The following is an 18,951-nucleotide window of genomic DNA, read 5'->3' as shown; positions in this document are numbered from 1 at the left end:
GAACCTGATACACGCAGAAAAGGCACTGCATAAAATTCAGTATCCATTCAGGATTTTAAAAAATCTTGGCAATCTGGGACTAAAATGGAATTCCTTTCATTTGATAAAGCTTATCTATAACAAACTTACAGCTATTATTATACTTAACGGTGAAATATGGAACACTTTCCCGTAAGACAGGAACAAGGCAAAAATGTTCATTTTCATCATTTCTATTCATCAATGTAAAGCAATGAGGCAAGAAAAATAAAAGATTAAGTTTAGAAATCAAGTAAGACTTTCTTTTATTGGTATTGACAGGATTGTATACACAGAAAATCCAAAATTATCTGTAAACTATTTGAATAAATAATTGGATTTAAAAACATCACTGGATAAAAGATCAATGCATAAAATCAATTGCAATTCTATGTGCTAGCCCAAAAAATTGAAAAAGTAAATATTTATAAAGCAAAATATACCACATATCTAGAAATAAACTAAACAAAGGTATTCAAGACCTCTACAATTAAAACTACAAAACACTGTTAAGAGAAATTAAAGATGACCTAGGTAAATGGACATATTACATTATGTTCATCAATTGAAAGACTCAATATTGTAAAGATGTTAAATTTTATTCAGGTTACTTTATGAAGTTAATTAAATTCCAAGCATAGTCCCAGAAGATTTATCTGTGAAAACTGATACGGAGATTTTAAAATTAATATAGAAACAAATGGGGAATGGAAAAGGCAAGACAATTTTGAAGAAGGAAACAGAAGGCTCTTGTTACCAGATTTCCAAAAACACTAGACAGCAACATAAACACTGAGAAGCCATCTTTAGCGATCCAAAGACATGTTAACAGATGACATCTAACCTTTCTGAAAGGACCTATAAAACTACTTAGTCCTGGCTGAGTTCCCAGACTTCACAGTTCCCTCCCAATGCTAAGCCCAGCATAAGCACAATGTGCTAGTTCACAGTACTACTACTTCTATTTCTAGATCTCCTCTGCACACTGCTGCCTCCTCCCCACCTCTCCATATACATGACAACTGTCAGAACTCTTATGATTCAGTTGGTGCAGACTCTACTGTGGTTTCCAGATGAGCATGGGAGCCAGTCCTAAACAAGTCAGCGGATTACATTCTTCTGGCCAGAGTGATTGGATAATGGTTGGCAAGTGAGCCAATCAAATTCAATTCTAACAATCATATTGGAATTGTTCAAAAAGGCAGTCACTCTCTTCTCCCTGAGACCTCAACCTGGAAAGAAAGCAGCCTGGATCTTCTGGGGCCACTATAAAGAGAGTTAGCCTGCCACCAAGAATAACTAATACAAGAACATGCACAACCAAGACATGGAGACAGAACTCATCCAGAAAACATCTTTTTAGCCAGAGGATCTAAACATGCTTGAAACTAGTCATACCTAAGAAGTTTTCAGAAATCAAACCAACAAATTCCCTTTATAGCTTACAAAAATGAAAAGATAAGCCAGAGATTGAGAAAAGTTATCTGCAGTATATGTATATATAATATACGTATTATAATTTATGTATATATAATATATAACACACAGTTTATACATACATATGTGTATGTAATTAGATATAGAGAAACACATACATACAATAAAAGACAAGTAACCAGAAGGAAACCCTTCAAATGAAAAAGGAACCAAAAATGGGTAAAATGCTTAACAGGTGCCCTCATTAAAGATATCCAAACAGCCAATAAGCACATAAAGAAGTATTCACCATTACATACCAGGCAAATGCAAATCAAACCCAAAAACATTACCCCATCCTCTGCCAAATTAAAAAGTGGTGGCCAGGTGTGTGGAACAATTAGGACTTTCACGTATTGCTTTTAGGATTATAGGTGGAACCAAACTTTCTGAAAAATCAGAATACCTACCAAAATAAATATAAGGTCTACCCTATGATTCAGTAATCTCATTCCTACATACAAAGCATACACCAAGAGTAATAAGTGTCTAAGTCTGTCAAAAGACACTAAAAGGCAAACTAAACTTAATGTTGAGAAAAGCCAAACACTTAACTGTACATATTGTATTTTAATATTTATATGAATATAGTGAACAACCAAACCTAATAAATTATTATAATAAATTATAATAAAAGCCAAAATTGTGGTTGCCTCTGTGGAACAATTATTGAGAAGGCAGATGAATGAAGTTTGCGGAGTTGTGGAAATGTTCTATGCTTATCAGGGTGTACGCATATGTGAAATTTCATCAAGCTGCACATTTACGATTAGCACACTGCATGCATATTAGTGTATGCATGCCTTAATAAAACAGTAAAAGGTGTTTAAAGGGAAGCGGTAAACTATATTTTTAGAAGTAAAGGGAAAACATAATGGAAGGAAAAAGTGTAGCTAGATGCACCTGAAGCAGGGCAAACCAAATAGCTTTCATCTTCTTGAATTAAAAAAGTAATAAAATCTTCCCTCTTTGAAGGTATCAAATATAAATCTTCCTGCACTGAAATGAGATGACACCCTGTCTGATGCTTACCTCAATTATACTTAATTTTCCTCATTCTCCACAGCTCTTCTCCCTGCCTTTTTGAGTTCAAAGTGGGCTTGTATAGATGCGTATTTCCCTATGAGCAAAGTGACATGATGGGATTGGACTACATAGATGACACCAGTACTTGCTCCAAACTGAGGCCAACTCTTGAGTCAGTTGATGTGCCAAAAGGACTGTAATATCAGCAAAATGACAATGCTAGAACTTGCCAGATAATCCAAGAAGTTGTGTATGCCCATGATGGACTAATTTAGAGATGTCAATGGAGCCGTTGCCTCTGAGGTAACTAAAGCCAAGCACTTATGTCCTGTTGTATTGATCAGTGGGGTCCAATAATGAGGAAAATGAGCTGGAAACTGGAGCCCACCAGGCCCCCTATGCATCTGTCTCCCTGTCTCATGGCCCCACTCAACAACTTCTTCCCTCTGCCTTCCAATTGTCTAATCTGGAACTGGATAAGGAAGTGATTCTGGGAAATGTAGTCCCAGCCATGCCCAAATTAACACAAGTTAAGCCAGCCCAACCAACTTCACTTCTAGCATTCTTGTCACAAGGTCTTTTTTTAAAACTCAAAGATTGGGTCCAATTCCCAGCCACAAGCAAGGACAAATAACAAAATACAAAAACAGCTTATCAGATGAGACTCTTCTTTCAAGACCTTTGCACTATTAACCTCTGCTGAAATTACTTATTAGACAGGAAAAGCTTTCAATAGTAAAAGCTGATAACCTCAAAAACTTTAAGTTCTCTTACTAATAAGAAGGGGAAAAAATACTGGGTAGGCAATTTTCAGTAACTGCCATACTAGATGAAAAAGTAATTACAAATACCAAAGTGTCACATCATAATCACCGGACACAATAAGAATCAATTAGAAGCTAAATTTAAAAAGGACCACTCTTGCCTACATATGAAAAAATATATTTCAAATGCCCCATGGGTCCAAAAGACTTTGTAATGGAAATAACATTTACATCTGAACCAAAATAAAGGCACTCTATAATAAAACATATGTGGCTGGAGCTGAAAAGGTATTAGAGGGAAATTTATCACCTTAAATATTCATATCAGAAAATAAAAACTGAAAATCAATGAGCCAGCAGTCCACTTTAAGGATGAGGCACTGGTCTTTGCTTCTAGTATGAATTTTCTTACACACAGTAAGAGATGTTCACGAAGGCATCACCACATGGTTTACATACACAGGGTTCCTCTCAGTTGTAAGTTCTCCAAAGTCTTCAAGAAGATGAACGACAATTTCCTACTCTCTTACATTCATAGGGTGTCTCCACAGTGTGAGATCTCACATGTTACCTAAGGTTTGAAAAAGTTTTGCAGACATTCCCATATTCCTTACATGTTTTCTCTAGAGTGAGTTTTCAGATGTCTTCGAAAGTAGGCAGGACAAACAAAGGCTTTCCCACATTCCTTACATTCATACGGTTTCTCTCCAGTGTGGCTTCTGACATGTCTTCGAAAGGATGAGGGACAACTGAAGGCTTTCCCACATTCCAGACATTCAAAGGGTTTCTCTCCGGTGTGCATTCTTGCATGTACAGTAAGGTATGAAGAATGGCGAAAGGCTTTCCCACATTCCTTACATTCATAGGGTTTCTCCCCAGTGTGTGTTCTCATATGGATCCTAAGGGCTGAAGGATAAATAAAGGCTTTCCCACATTTCTTACATTCATAAGGTTTCTCTCCAGTGTGAGTTCTTATATGTACTGTAAGGTGGGAGGAACTAATAAACGCTTTCCCACATTCCTTACATTCATAAGGCTTCTCTCCACTGTGAGTTCTCAAGTGTTCAGTGAGGGATGAGGAACGACTAAAGGCCTTCCCACATTCCTTACATTCATATTGTATCTTTCCAGTGTGATCTTTCACATGTGCTCTAAAGGATGAAGGACAACTAAATGCTTTTCCACATTCCTTACACTCATAGGGTTTCTCTCTACTTTGATTTTTCACATGCGTATTAAGGGAAGTAGGGAGATAAAAGGCTTTTCCACACTCCAGACATTCGTAGGGTTTCTCTCCAGTGTGTTTTCTCATATGGATACTTAATGAGGAGGGACAGTTGTAGGCTTTCCCACATTCCTTACATTTGTAGGGTTTCTCTCCTGTATGTGTTCGGACATGTACAGTGAGTTTTGAGGACTCGCTGAAGGCCTTCCCACACTCTTTACATTCATAAGGCTTCTCTCCAGTATGAATTCTTATATGTATTATAAGATGAGAAGAAGAACTAAAGGCCTTCCCACACTCCTTACATTCATATGGCTTATCTCCACTATGAATTCTTTTGTGTTTGGAGAGTGAGGAGGAACAACTAAAGGCCTTCCCACATTCCTTACATTCATAAGGCTTATCTCCACTATGAATTCTTTTGTGTTCTGTGAGGGACGAAGAACAGCTAAAGGTTTTCCCACATTCTTTACATTCATAATTTGTCTTTCCGGTGTGAATCTTCATATGTGCCCGATAGAATGAAGAACAACTGAAGGCTTTGGTACATTCTTTACATTCATAGGGTTTCTCTTCAGTGGGAGTTTTCACATGTTTCTTAAAACAAGCGAGAAAATGGAAAGCTTTCCCACATTCCTTACATTGATAGGGTTTGCTTCCAGTGTGAGACCTGATGTGATTCTTAAGGGATGAATGATCTGTGAAGGCCTTTTTACACTCATGGCATTCATAGGATTTTACTTCAGTTCTCTTGAGTATATTAAGATTTGGAATTTGGCTGAAGGTTTGTCCACACTGATTTTCTTCATTGCATTCATAAATGTTCTCGACCACATGACTTCTTTTAAAAATAAAAGGCACATTATTAGTAATATACTTTTACCAGTTTTAGTAACTATATATGTTTTCTGCCCTGTCAAGTTGTAAACTGAAAGTTCTCATAGAGGGCTCTACAAAAGCCAATATTATCACTGAGTTTTTGACTTAGATGATTTTTCTGATAATTGCTTACAACTGAATTAAGTGTCAAACATTGAAGATATTAGTCTCATTTGTGGGAAAAAATACCTTGTGAAAATTCTTTATGAAATCACAATTTCTGACCAAGTTTTAAATACGTTTTTTAAATTTCATGACATTTTATGATTCTCTCCTGAGACACTACTTTCTCTTGTATGAGTGGCACTCACCTCAAATGTCTCTCATGATTTTTGTTCAGATAATCAATACCATGGTATTCCCAGTTTTTGTGCAAAATGGATGACCAGGAATCATTCCTTTTGAATCTTACTGTTTTCTGTTCCTTGGATGTTTTTTCTCCATAAATATTTTGTGGAGTGACTGATTCATTAGTTTTAAGTTGGGTCTCAAAACCTAAAACAAAAAAGGAAATACACTTATAAACAAAGGATTTTTGGCAGTTTGGCTATTTAAGGACTTTGGTAATGAGCACAAGGGTCAAAATGGTAAGCAACTGATGAAGAAATAATTTCATGGTGATTGAGACTGATGGTAATATAAATAGGGTATTACCAGGAGAGCAAAACAGAAGGGAACTGGATAAAATGCACATGACTAAACACTAACTTACAAAGACGACATATGGAAGGTCTTTCTCAAGAAAAAGTGAAAGGAGTGATAAAAAGTCAAAATAGCAATCTAAAGTATCTGTGGAAGACTGGCCTCCTCAGACAAAACAAAGCTTTGTTCTGCTTTTATATGATTTTTCCAAATGTAATATTCCCCAACCAGGAGAGTTTCTCCCAAGGATTCTTGCCTTCCTGATGCTCCCCCTGGATAGGTCCTCTCTTCACTCTCTCCAGGTCCTCCTCTTGTTTCCAATGGGAGATCAAACAGGGTGTGTGCAGTGGATATCCTGTCAATGCAGAAAGGCATATCACGAGGGGAAAAAGCAAGAAACCACAAACATTTCCATGAGAGAGGGCCAAAACTTTGGTCTTCTGATCCTCTAAAGATGGGCAAATGTGAATCTAACTGCAACAAAATGTTGATTTATTTTTTTTTTAAGTGGAGGTAGATGTATAGGGAAGACACAGCCTCTCACGTCTAGAACTGATCTGACATTCCCATCTAAACCTCAATATATTAGAAGCAAGTCTGATACTTACAGTCAGGAAATTTTGTTCTTCTGTTGAACAAAAATAACCTCACAGAAAACCAATCTTAGACAAAGTTACTCTGAAACCATGATAAAATGAAACAAAACAAGGTAACTTTACAATTTAGTCTAAGGACAGAAAAAAAAAAATTACTGTGCCACCCACAAAAGACTGAATAATAGAATTTCCCCCACTTTCTGTCAACATCTAATCTAAAATGACCACCTGTGGATTGGGTTGAACAGTGTCCCTCAAAAATTCAGGTCCAAATAGATCAATGCAACAAAATAGGGGGTCCAGAATCAGACCCACATAAATACAGTCAACTGATCTTCGACAAAGGAGCAAAGGAAATACGTGGAAAAAAGACCATCCTTTCAACAAAGACTGGAACTAGACATCAACATGCAAAAAAATAAATCTAGACACAGACCTTACACTCTTCAGAAAAATTAACTCAAAATGGATCACAGACCTAAAAGTAAAACACAAAACGATGAAACTCCTAAAAGATAACACAGGAAAAAATCTAGATGACCTGGTGTTTGGTGATGACTTGTTAGATACAACACCAAAGGCACAATCCATGAAGAAAAGAATTGACAAGCTGGACTTCACTAAAATTAAAAGTTTTGGCTCTGCCAAAGATACTATCAAGAGAATGAAAAGAGGAGACACAGACTGGGAGAAAACATCTGCAAAAGACACATCTGATAAAGAATTGCTATCCAAAACATATAAAAAAACTCCTCAAACTCAATAATAAGAAAACAAACAACCTGTTTAAAAAATGGGCCAAAGACTCTGACAGATTCCTGATCAAAGAAGATATACAAATGGCAAATGAGCATATGAAAAGATGCTCCACATCACATATCATCAGGAAAATATAAATTAAAATGACAAGATACCACTACACACCTATGAGAACAGTGAAAATCCAGAATACAGACATCACCAAATGCCGGCAAGGACATGGAACAACAGGAACTCTCATTCATTGATGGGAGGAATGCAAAATGACACAGCCATTTTGGAAGACAGTTTGGCAGTTTCCTACAAAACTAATCTTACCATACAATCAGGCAATCACACTCCTTGGAATTTACCCAAAGGAGTTGAAAACATGTCCACACAAAAACCTGTACATCCTCGTTTATAGCAGCTTTCTTCATAATTGCCAAAATTTTGATGGAATCAAGATGCCCCTCAGTGAGTGAATGGATAAAGTGTGGTACATCCAGACAATGAAATATTATTCAGCACTAAAAAGAAATGAGCTATCAAGCCACGAAAAGACATGGAAGAAACTTACATGCATATTACCAAGCGAAAGAAGCCAATCTGAAAAGTCTATACACTATATAATTCCAACTACATGGCATTCTGGAAAAGGCAAAACTATGGAGACAGTAAAAAGATAAACGGTTGTCACCAGTTAGGAAGGAAGAAGGGACGAACTGGCAGGTCACAGAGGATTTCTAGGGCGGTGAAACTACTCTATATGATACCATAATGGTGGATACACATCATTACATATTTGACCAAACCAGAGAATGTACAACGCCAAGACAGAACCCTAATGTAAACTATGGACTCTGGGTGATGATGATGTTGTCAATTCAGGTTCACCAATTACGATAAATATACCACTCTGGTGGGGGATGTTGATAGGGTGGGAGGCTATGTATATATGCACACAGTGGATATAATCGGAAATCTCTGTACCTTCAACTCAATGTTGTTGTGAACCTAAAACTGCTCTAAAAAAATTAAGTGTACTAAAAAAAATTTAACATCCACCTAGAACCTCAAAATGTTGCTTTATTTGGAAATAAGATCTTTAAAGATACAATCAAGTTAAGATGAAGTTATACTGGATTATGGTGGGCCTTAAATCCAATCACTGGTGTCCTTATAAGGAGAGAGAAAGACTCAGAGACAGAAGAAAGGTGGCCATATGAAAATGGAGGCAGAGTTCAGAGTGGTACAGCTGCAAGCTAAAGAACACCAAGGATTGCTGGCAACACCAGAAGCTAGGAAGAGACAAGAACGGATTTTTTTTTTCCATTGGGCCTTCAGAAGGAGTAATGGCCCTAATGACACCTTGACTTGAGACTTCAAGCCTCCAGAAACATGAAAGAATAAGTTTCTGTTGTTTTTAGCCACCCAGTTCATGGTACTTTGTTATGGAAAGCCTAGGAAACTAAGACAGTCTGCTTCCACAGACCCACCCCCAAATTACCCAACCAAAGTACAAATCCTATAATATAGACTTTCTTACACCCTCTTACTGAGACACTCCACAGCTCCCCATGGCATGAGTGTTCCCCCTCAATGCACTGAGTAATAAACTCCACTTGTTAACTATAGCATGTTCCTGGTGGTCTTTGAATAAAGGGCATTGATGTCAGTAAAATTCTCAAAAGGTCCCAAACTACAAACCTCCCTGTGCCCCAAAGTGACCCACACTTTCAATATTTAACAAGCCTTGAGGCTTTCAACCACAAGAAAAAGGAAACGTGAGTTCAATACACAGATGTTTATTTTCATGGTGAAGCTCCTAGACTATAAACTCTTTGGGGTCAGTGATTACGTCTGTCTTATCTACCAATGTATTCCAATTCCACAGCCTAAATCCTAAAACAAAGTCAATTAATAAAACTGTTTTCTAAACAACTAAATGAAGGAATGTTGTCATTCTTACCTAGTGAGGCCAGGTTCTGCAAGTTTTCCAGCATCACATCTCTGTAGAGGTTCCTCTGAGCAAGATTCAGCAAATCCCACTCCTCCTGAGTGAAGTCCACAGCCACATCCTCAAAGACCACTGAGTCCTAAAACATCGCATATTTTCTTTTCAGAAAGGCTCCAACTCCCCCAATGTGTTCATGATGAGGCTGATAACATTGGGGAACTCAGGATAAATTCATAGGTAGTTCTGAAGATTTTATGGTCTTCCAACATCTTACCAAGGACTTAGTCATCAGATCTCTCTCTCTTTCTATGCACACATCCTTTCCTGACTGATCAAATCCTGTCTCACGGACTTAACACTTCTAAAACACTAAACTGATCTCTCCACAGTTTGATGGTGACTAATTCCAGTCTCCTAATGATCCAGAACAGTCCAGAGCATATAGCAGAAACGAGAACCACTCTAGAAATGAAATAATTTCCATGTTGACACCAGCCATCCTTGTTACAGAAACGATTTCACCTGCTTACTTCTCTCCCCTCATAGCAAGAACAGTGAAACACTGGATCAAATCTGGATAAGGTTTTAATGAATAAAAACACTGAGGGACAGGGAGCTTTTCTTTCTGTTTTTCCCCCCACAAACCTGAGGCCCAGGAGCCCGCAGAAGCACCACTTTCTACCTAGGCCCACAGTTGGCCATGTTTCCTTACACTCTTGGTCGGGTGTCTGCAAACTCCAGCACAGGGGCTAAAGCCAGCCCACCACCCAACTGTGTAAGTGAGGTTTTATTGGAACACAATAAAAGATTTGTTCCTATAATGTCTATGGCTGCTTTCACAGTAAAATGGCAGAGTTGAGTTACAATAGAAACTCTGCTCTCCAAATCCTAACATACTTACCACATGGCCCAATACAGAAACAGGCTGCTGATCCTGCTCTATGGAACTAGGAGATCGATGACCTGGCAGAATGGAAATACTCTTTTGGAGAATTATCAGCTCTTACTTACCATATTTTTCCGTGATTCAGCAGCTGTTCTTTCTTCCTCCATGGTCCCTTCATGAACAAAGGCAGGGTATTGAGAAGTTAGAGCTGGGGCGGAAAGAAGACATGAGAATCCACGTCTCCCCACAATTCCCACACTCATCAGCCTGGATAATGCAGCACATCCATTACGAGTGACCAATCCCCTCAAAAAACACACACAAACATGCACACGCATACTCACAAGACACACGAGCAAAGAAACTGATCTTGTAGGAAGGTGGAACAATCTTTTCTCCTCTAGAGCTGGAAAACAGTGTTCTGGTCCTTGCGGATCATTAAAAAAAGAGGTTAAAAGTCCCAGTTTATAAATTAACTGAAGTCTTAAAGTTTAGCTGACCATTTGCCCAGGATAAGGAAAAGCATAAAAAGTATCAGACAGTGCCTTCAACCGTAAGAATATAAATTCTGTCTCAAATCTAAGAAAGCACTGACTTATATGCCAGACTTCTGGCAGCTCTCCTCCCAATATTTCTTACTTCTGCTCCCCTTAGCAGGCTAACAGGCTTTAATGCTCATCTACTAACCATTGGACCCTCCCCTCCATGGGCTGCAGTCCCTGAAACCCGGTTTTTGAGAAAAGAGCCTCAACTGACTGAATTCCACATGCAGGAGGCATGCTCTAATTCTCATGTTAAACTTTGCCTGTACAGTACAGCAGCAGCAGAAAAAGAATACTTGAAGTTAGCAAATGTATCATCTCTGAGAGTGACAGCGCAGCACTGTAGCACACATTTCAAATAAGAAAAATGCAACAGTTTCTTCCACTGCAATGGATCAAGCAGTGTATTTTAAAGCGAATAAAAACTGTAACATTCTTTGCTATATTAATAACAACGTGTGCCATTTGAGCAACCATGAATGTTAGAACGACTTTGCAGAGTGATGTCCATACCTTTGCAAAGAGATTATTCATTTCCTAGAAACTCTGCAAATCAGATATCATTACAACCAGTTTATAGTTGAGAAATCTTAGAAAGAGTCAATGAACCACACACTCAATGTTATCCAATTAGAAAGCTGCTGAGATGTATGTAACTCAGGATGTCTTACATATACAGATGTGTGAATGCAGGTCTATCTGTCTTCAAAGCGTAAAAGCCCAGTGAGTATATTTCTGAACATAAACTTTAGAATTTAGTTGTTAATGAGGCCCGCATTCCCTAACATTACCACAGTCTGGCCTAAAACTCTGCTGGGCTCTTTAAAGAGTAGACAAATGAAGTGTTCTACTCGAATGTTTTATTTTGCAGCTCCTCTTGATTAAGCCCTATGTCTTGAGCAAGGATGCTTCCCTTAAGGCCCTTACCTCCGGCTCCTTCATTTCATATCTATTTAGGTAATATTTACCCTGATCGTACCACATGCAGTCACAGGGGTACACTGCTAAACAAAACAGAATAATTCTGAAGCATGTGGATGTTACATTGTTTTGAGGGAGGACAGTAAATAAACAAAATATATCAGGTAGTGGTATATGCCATACAGAAATGCAGCACATTTTAGGGACAAGGAGGCACACATAATTTATCTTTAGCGTCTCAGGACTAGTTGTGTGGTAGGGTAGAAGCAGAAAATTAAAAGAACTGTTTCAGATAATAATGGGAACCCACAGCTGGAGTGTATATACGTTTATATATTTATAAATATCATCAACTCCCAGAGAAGAAAAAATAGCATCAACGGGCTAACCACTGACCTAAAGGTTGGAAAAATAATAGCATAAAGGTTTACAAAAATGAAAATAAGACAAAATAATATTTAAAATATTTAAAAAACAGAATCAGAATAATTAACAATGTGTCCTTTGAAAACTAATGAAATTGACAAATACTAAGCAATTTTCTTTAAGAACAACAGAGCGAAGACAAAAAGAGCTATGAATGGGTCATAATTACAGATGTTACACGGAGCATATAACAAAAAAATTAAGACAAGTTATGAAAATGCACAATGGATGAATTTCTAGAGAGAAGTACAACTTTCCAGCAATGATCTAAAATAAATACAAATCTGATTACATCCAGTCATTAGAGAAAAAAGTCAGTAGTTTAAATCATGCCCACAAAAGAAACAGAAGTTACTAACTGTTTTACAGGTAAGTTCACTAAATAAGTAAGGATTCATAATTCTATGGGGGGAGGGAGGACTTTTTCCTGAGTGTTTCCAAGACCACAAAAGCCCAACTCAAAAAAAATATGAAAGCTCTCATTCATACACATAAGTGCAAAATATTAGTACAGTCGAGAAATGAAAAATGAGGATAGTAATCGCAAACTAATTTCATTTCCTCCTAGGAAGGGGGTTAAAAATGGAATCATAGATTAATATAATTCATCACATTAACAGAAAAAGAGCATATCCTCTTAGATACAAAATAGTGACTTATTCCTATCGATATCCATTGTGATGATAATTTAACCCACTAGGACTAAAAGGGAATTGACTTTAATTAGAAAAATATATATATTATCTACAAACACCTAGAGCAAACATCCTATTTAATGGTGAAACGGTAGAATAATTCTTTCTGGGATCAGGAACAAGGCAAGGATGCAAATTACATGCTGTTCTACATTGAACTGAAGTTCCTGGCAAGTGCAGGTACAAGGAATAAAAAAAGAAAACGCTGAAACTGGCAGATGATCACACTTTGTGTGAAATTCAAAAAAACTACAGATAAGTGATTAAAATTATAGCTGCATTCAGCAAGGAGGAGGGTCACAAAGATAGTAAATAATCAGTCCAGCTTTATGCACCTGAATATAACATAGCAAACCCTGCCCAACGGCAGGGTAAAAGTCACAGGTTAAATAATCTCTCCCGCACCAGGAGGGGCGAGGAGGGGACGGAGCTGAGGCAAATGTCACCCCGCGCTCGCCGAACACGCCGAAATTCACAGACAGCGCGGCCACAGCCAGGTTGAGCTCTCTCCCCGTGACCCGACTGGCAGGGAGGTTTTTCCCTTCCGGAAAGAGAGCAGAGGATGCTTTTGGAGGCCGACTAACATAAGCAGGAGGTTCCGCAACTCCAGCCCGCAGCGGACTCACCGACTGCTGGATCCAGCCCAGAGTCGCGGACTCGGAGAGTTCGGGACGAGCCGCAGCCGCGGACGGAGCGGGCCGGGGCTCTCTGAGGAAGCGCCGCGGCGGGGCGAGGCTCCGGCGTCGGCCGCCCTTTGACCGCCGAGCCCCAAGGCAGAGCTCTCCGCTTCCCGCGCACCCAACCTGGGCGGGCCCGGCCCAGCCGGGCAGGGAGCGCACGGAGGCGAAAATTCACCTCACACGCGAGCGAGGGAAGGAGGAGATATGGCCGCCGCTTCGCGCACGCGCAGAAGCGGCCCTGCTTCCGGTTTCTGCGCCGCGCACAGCGTAGGGGGCGGGGCCTCAGGAGCGGGGAAATAGGGATTAAGGAAGAAAGGGAGAAGGGGGGAAGCAGGGCGCTGGCTGCTTCCAGCAATGAATGGAGGAGAAATCCTAGTTGCCTCCCGCGGAGGCACACGGTGGGTCCCTAGAGCAAGAGTTGGGTTTGAACGGGGCAGAGACCATGCTAGAGGCGGGGCTTGGTTGACTAGGTGTGAGGGGCGGGGCTGGGGCGGGGCTGGGGCGAGACCGGGGATAGGGGCGTGGCTTAGGGTGGGGACCAGGTCGAGGGGCGGGACTTGATTGCAAATTCCCAGCGAGCTAAATTTGGCGAGGTCTGGGGGTGGGACTAAGGTGACTAAGACAAGGGGTCTCCCATCCAGGTTCTCAGGAGTCAGAGACAGGATGCTCATTAACTGCGTGTATACCTACCCTTCTACACGTTGCCTTACACAGGACACAATACTTCTAACTCGAAGCCTATAGCAGCCTATGAGATCTCCTTTCCATTCATTCAGTCCTTTCATTAGGCCTTTAGTTTTCCCTTTCATTGTTTTATTGATTACTGCTCATGTAGAGGAAGGTTGTTGATAATTGTTTATGTGGGTCATTTACCTGGAAACCTTGCTGACCCCTAATAGTTGTTAGCTCATTATTTTGGACTTTCAGTATAAATAAAATCTTTTGTGCATATTTTTTTCTTGTTCTAATAGTAACATTTCTTTTTTTCTTGTTTGTTCAGAGCTTTTCAAACTATGTTATAAAGTCAGAAGGAAATCAAGCATTCTTGATTGGTCAGTAATGATTATCAAGTTTCCTTGGTAAACTATTTGCTATAAGTTGTGGCCTTTATCAAGTTAATAAAGTCCCTTTTTAAGTCTGGTTATGAAGACACTTTACCAACTTTTAATCATTATCAAATGTTTTATGCATCTATTGATAACATAATTTTGCTCCTTTAACTTAGTTTATGATATCATATCTGTATAAAATATTTAACTTTTTATAACCCGATGAGTCTATACTTTTTAAAAAATGGTTTCTGAGTTTCCTAGCTTCCTTTTAAAAGTCTTCTGAAACCCTAGAATATAAAAATATTTTCCTGATTTTCTTCCAAATTTTAGTATTTGTAAACCTTTTCAATCTTTACGCCTCCAGGAATATCTTTTGATATGTAATGTAAGGTAGAGGTCTTTTGTGTTATTAAGTGACAGACAGGCTCTGTGTATTGGCGCCTAGGTTGTTTATTTCTTCACTACAGGTTTAGACCCACTAGCTCAAAAGCCCACTGGCGCCAAACTCAAATTGTGACACATCCAATTATTTTTAAAATAGCCCAAACAAGCATTTTTTAGCCAATTAAAGCCTGCCTGCTTTGCACACCCCATGAAATCTCACCCAGCATCTGCTGACATTGTTAAAATAGAGCCTTTGGTTATAAGATCCCAAGGTGCTAAGCCCGTTCAGAGCTCTCTGACCCAGGGACTCCCATCCACGCTACTGAGCAACGTCACCTAGACATGTAAGCCCCCTCCCAGATTCTCCTCTCCCTGCAGGGGTTCCCATGCCCTCCTCCCTTTCTACATGATGGCCCCTGTGCCATAAGCCTCTGGATGGCCTCATGCTATGAGGAACTTCCCCTCTCATGCAACCCTCTCCAAGTGCCACCCTGTCATAGAAAAAACAGAGGTGGACAGTAGTTAAAGTGGTAAAACAGATTTTATTCAGGACTATCGCAATAAGGAAAAAGAAAAGAAAATATAGAACCAAGTTTAATTCCAAATATAGCATGGGAAAATAAGAATTTATAGCCAAGGAGCAAAGTAGGGGTCAGTGGATAGAAAATTACTGAGGAAACATTGGGGGGAAGGGGGGCTCTGACTAAACCCTGACAGGATTCTTACTGAAGGCAGGCCAAGGTGATCAGATGTCCCCTGGAGGATGGTGAAGGATGAGGAACCTGATTAGATATCGAGAGTGATCAGATGTAGAGGATAGGGGATTCTGGCTAAGCTGACTTAGCAGCATTCTTGCTAAAACTGGACACTGCAGAGATGAACACAGAATTCCAAAAGTAGAGACCTAGTTGCAAAGGAGTTCAGGGGAGCCTGAGCAGAGTTTGGTGGAGGAGAGAATCTTGGTCAACCCAATAAAGCTTCTTGCTTCCCTCTCATGGTCCTATCTTCTTCCTACATTGGCCCCCAAATCCCTTAAACTCCTACATGTGGTGACAAGGATGGGATTTTGGTGATCAGGAAATAGATATGGGGACTACCCAGTCAACAGGACAATCAATTGGCAAAACTATACTGGACAATCTTAAGTGGGCGGGACTCAAAATTTAAAATGCCTTCGCATCAGTTTGGTATGGCGTTAGTCTGGGCTATTTCACTCTTTATGTTTTTCATGATCTCCCCCTATGTCTCATTAGCCTCAACAAGAGGTAATACCAGTGTTTGAGTGAATTCAGTCCATTGGAACTGACTTTTGGGGTCAGAGGCACTGAGCTGCCTAGAGAAGGAGGTCAGCCCACCTACCTGGGTCCCCCACTAGGCAGGTGCTGGATCTTGTAAGACTTATGGACCTAAAGAAGAAAAGGGGAAGGAGTGCACACCTCGGGACCAAGGGTGGGCTGCCCCTGACTGCATCACGTGCTGTAGCAAGAGGAGGTCTTCGTGGTTAAGCTGCTGATTTGGCGTACTCTGAAACAAGAGGATGTCCTCATCCTTTGGGACTGCTATGGAAGGTTGACAAGCCCATAAGGCAGAGATGACAGACCAAGGCTGGTCTCCTAAGGACAGTCAGGGGAGGGGCCTTTGTCCACAGCTAGCATGCTTCTTTTTAATGTAGTCTCACTCAGATCCACTGTCAAGGACAGCGTCATTCTAGCCCTTCCCCAGAGGGATATTGAGACCCCCAACTCCTGGGCTGAGCCAGCTAAAACATTACTTAAAGTAACTAAAGCCAAGGAAGTTTATATCCCTGCCCCTCCCAGGAGTCCAAAGGAGGTGGCTCCAAATCACAGGATGGGTGTTGGACCCTGCATAAGGCACTTTCTCACCAGGATGCTACCCAGAGAGGAAGTGGGAGCCTAAACTCCTGGAGGAGATGAGACATGACAGAGGGGAGGATCCTGGAAAAAAGGACTGGTGCCCACCAGAGACGGGGGCTAGAGAGGGACACACAAAAAACATGGTGTCACTAAAATAGGAACTGAGAGATTTTATCCTCCACTTTGCCAGTGACCATCCAAAAATAAAAGACAAAAAAGGAAAAAAAGAAGAAGGGCTGATTCTCTCTTGGAGAAGGAAGTATGCACCATCTCTGCAGCCCAGAGCTCAAGCCCTTCCTTAAGGAGCTAACCCAGGAAGCACCCCCCTCCACACCCCAGGAAGTGAATGACTTAGGAGGGGAATGAATTACAAGGGCAATTACCTGCGTAACTATTAAAATTGGCCCACTTTTGCTAAAAGATGCTTCTGTCCTTGTTGTTCCTCCCAGACAATCCATTTTCCCATTGTTGGAATGGGCCTCCTCAGTCAACCTCATGAAAAGCCTAAAGCTTTTGCTATTGGTGAGCGCCACCTGGTGGGGACCAGTCAACTTTCCCCTGTGGTCAATATGTGGGTGGTCAATATGCCACAGTACTAGCTAAGGAAAGACCCGAAGAATTACAGCCTATCCTAGCTCACTTAGCGAAAAAAGGGGACCTAATTCCTACTATCTCACCTTTAAGTTCCGTGGTATGGCCTGTGCTTAAAACCACTACACATAAATGGAGGCTGATTATAGAATATAGAGAGTTAAACAAGACTGTACCCTTTATTAGAGCATCCCTACCAAATATCATTGCCTTAAAGGACCACATGCAAAATAACATGGGTGAACAGTACAAAGTTATAGATTTGGCAAACATGTTCTATTCAGTGAAAGTTTCTCAGAAGAGAGAGACATCTTCACTTACCACCCACAAACTTTGCTCCACTAAACATTCTGTAAAACAAACTTGAACCTGCTCCCAATACCCAGGAAGTGGAACAATCACCTTGGACTAGATAAAACCATTTGGGCGATACCCCAGGGACAATCAGATCCCCAACTGCCAGCCACAAATGACCACCGACTTCAAACCTTACTTTGTGACCATTTCCTCTTCACCATTGCTGGGGAGCTAAATCTAGACTGCAGCTAAGCACTTTTAAATTCTGCAGTTCTATTCTTAAGAGAGCAAGGCAGGACCCCTTGTCTTATCAGAATCCAGGAGGCAATGAGAAACTGTCTCATGACAGCCTCCCAGGGGAGGCAAGTGGGAGATGGCCCCCTAGCAGCTCCTTACAGGCCTCCCATCCTCTCATGTTCTGGGAAGATCACAGGGTGTTCTGCCAACATAGGCAAGCCTTTTCCTGCGTGGTCCGTATGGATAGATGCAAAGTCTTGAGGCACCTGGAAGAGCCATTTCTCTGCAACTCTAGGTCCCAACCTTTCATGTATCTAGCTAAGAATTCTCTTTAGATACTTTTTGTGGTAGGCAGAATGGTTGTCCATGTCCTAACCCCCAGAACCTGTGAATATGTTACTTTATATGCCAAAAGGGACTTTGTAGGTGTGACTAAATTAACGCTCTTCACATGAGGAGATTACCCTGGATTATCCAGGTGGGTTTAATGTAATCAAGGGATGCTTATAAGTGAAAGAGAAACGCAGGAGGGTCAGAGTCAGAGAAAGAGATGTGAGGATGGAAGCAGAAGTCAGAGTGATGTGGGGCTATGAGCCAAGGAATGGAGGCAGCCTCTAGAAGCTGGAAACGAATTCTCCCCTACAGCTTCAAGGAGGAACACAGCCCTGTGGACACACTGAATTTGGCCCAGTGAGATCCATTTCAGACGCCTGACCTCCACAGCCTTAAGATAATAAATTTGTGTTCTTTTAAGCTGCTAAGTTTCTGATAACGAGTTACAGCAGCAATAGGAGACTAATACAGATCCCCTAATTAATTGTACTGATAGGAGCTCGTACCAAATTGGTTCTGTTCCTTTTTAGGGATCATCAGGAAAGAGTGACCATGACTCCCAGTAGGGCAATGAGGGGTTCATGGAGGATATACGACAGCCAGGCTTCCATCCAGAGCCAAGCCAAATAAGTATGTCATTAAGCCAGGTGCACTGAGCTAGGCAGCTGAACATAACCTGCTTCAACTGGTCAGCAGGAAGTCCAGGGTA

At 40.6% G+C, this 18,951-nt stretch overlaps 1 protein-coding gene across 4 annotated transcripts; it reads right to left on the bottom strand.

Annotated features, from left to right (window-relative positions):
• Window positions 1-259: 259 nt before the first annotated feature.
• ZNF699 (zinc finger protein 699) lies at window positions 260-13,708 on the bottom strand. 4 transcript variants are annotated; one of them, XM_008542952.2, is made up of 6 exons: window positions 13,421-13,708; window positions 10,336-10,382; window positions 9,337-9,463; window positions 6,287-6,385; window positions 5,700-5,883; window positions 260-5,350 (listed from the first exon to the last, which is right to left on the bottom strand). In XM_008542952.2, the coding sequence occupies exons 2-6, from the start codon at window positions 10,375-10,377 to the stop codon at window positions 3,895-3,897; spliced, it is 1,908 nt and encodes a 635-aa protein (XP_008541174.1). In that variant the 5' UTR covers window positions 10,378-10,382; window positions 13,421-13,708; the 3' UTR covers window positions 260-3,894. The 4 variants fall into 4 exon arrangements, with proteins under 4 accessions (XP_008541174.1, XP_070479825.1, XP_008541170.1 ...); XM_070623724.1 differs by having other exon boundaries at window positions 260-5,347; window positions 13,421-13,702; XM_008542948.2 differs by lacking the exon at window positions 13,421-13,708 and having other exon boundaries at window positions 10,336-10,699.
• Between the last annotated feature and the right edge of the window lie 5,243 nt (window positions 13,709-18,951).

The sequence above is a fragment of the Equus przewalskii genome, chromosome 6 (genome assembly GCF_037783145.1).
Source record: "Equus przewalskii isolate Varuska chromosome 6, EquPr2, whole genome shotgun sequence".
NCBI lineage: Eukaryota > Metazoa > Chordata > Mammalia > Perissodactyla > Equidae > Equus > Equus przewalskii.
The sequence above is the reverse complement of the archived record's forward strand: the minus strand, read 5'-3'. Positions and strand labels throughout refer to the sequence as shown.

Bases quoted from the DNA above. Each gene is read 5' to 3' on its own strand.
- ZNF699 (XM_008542948.2), bottom strand. From the start codon at position 10,548: ATGCGTGTGCATGTTTGTGTGTGTTTTTTGAGGGGATTGGTCACTCGT. The intron at 9,464-10,335 runs GTAAGTAAGAGC...GCGATGTTTTAG, and splicing joins CTGAATCACGGAAAAATATG to GACTCAGTGGTCTTTGAGGA. The intron at 5,351-5,699 runs GTGAGTGCCACT...TATTTTTAAAAG, and splicing joins AATCATGAGAGACATTTGAG to AAGTCATGTGGTCGAGAACA.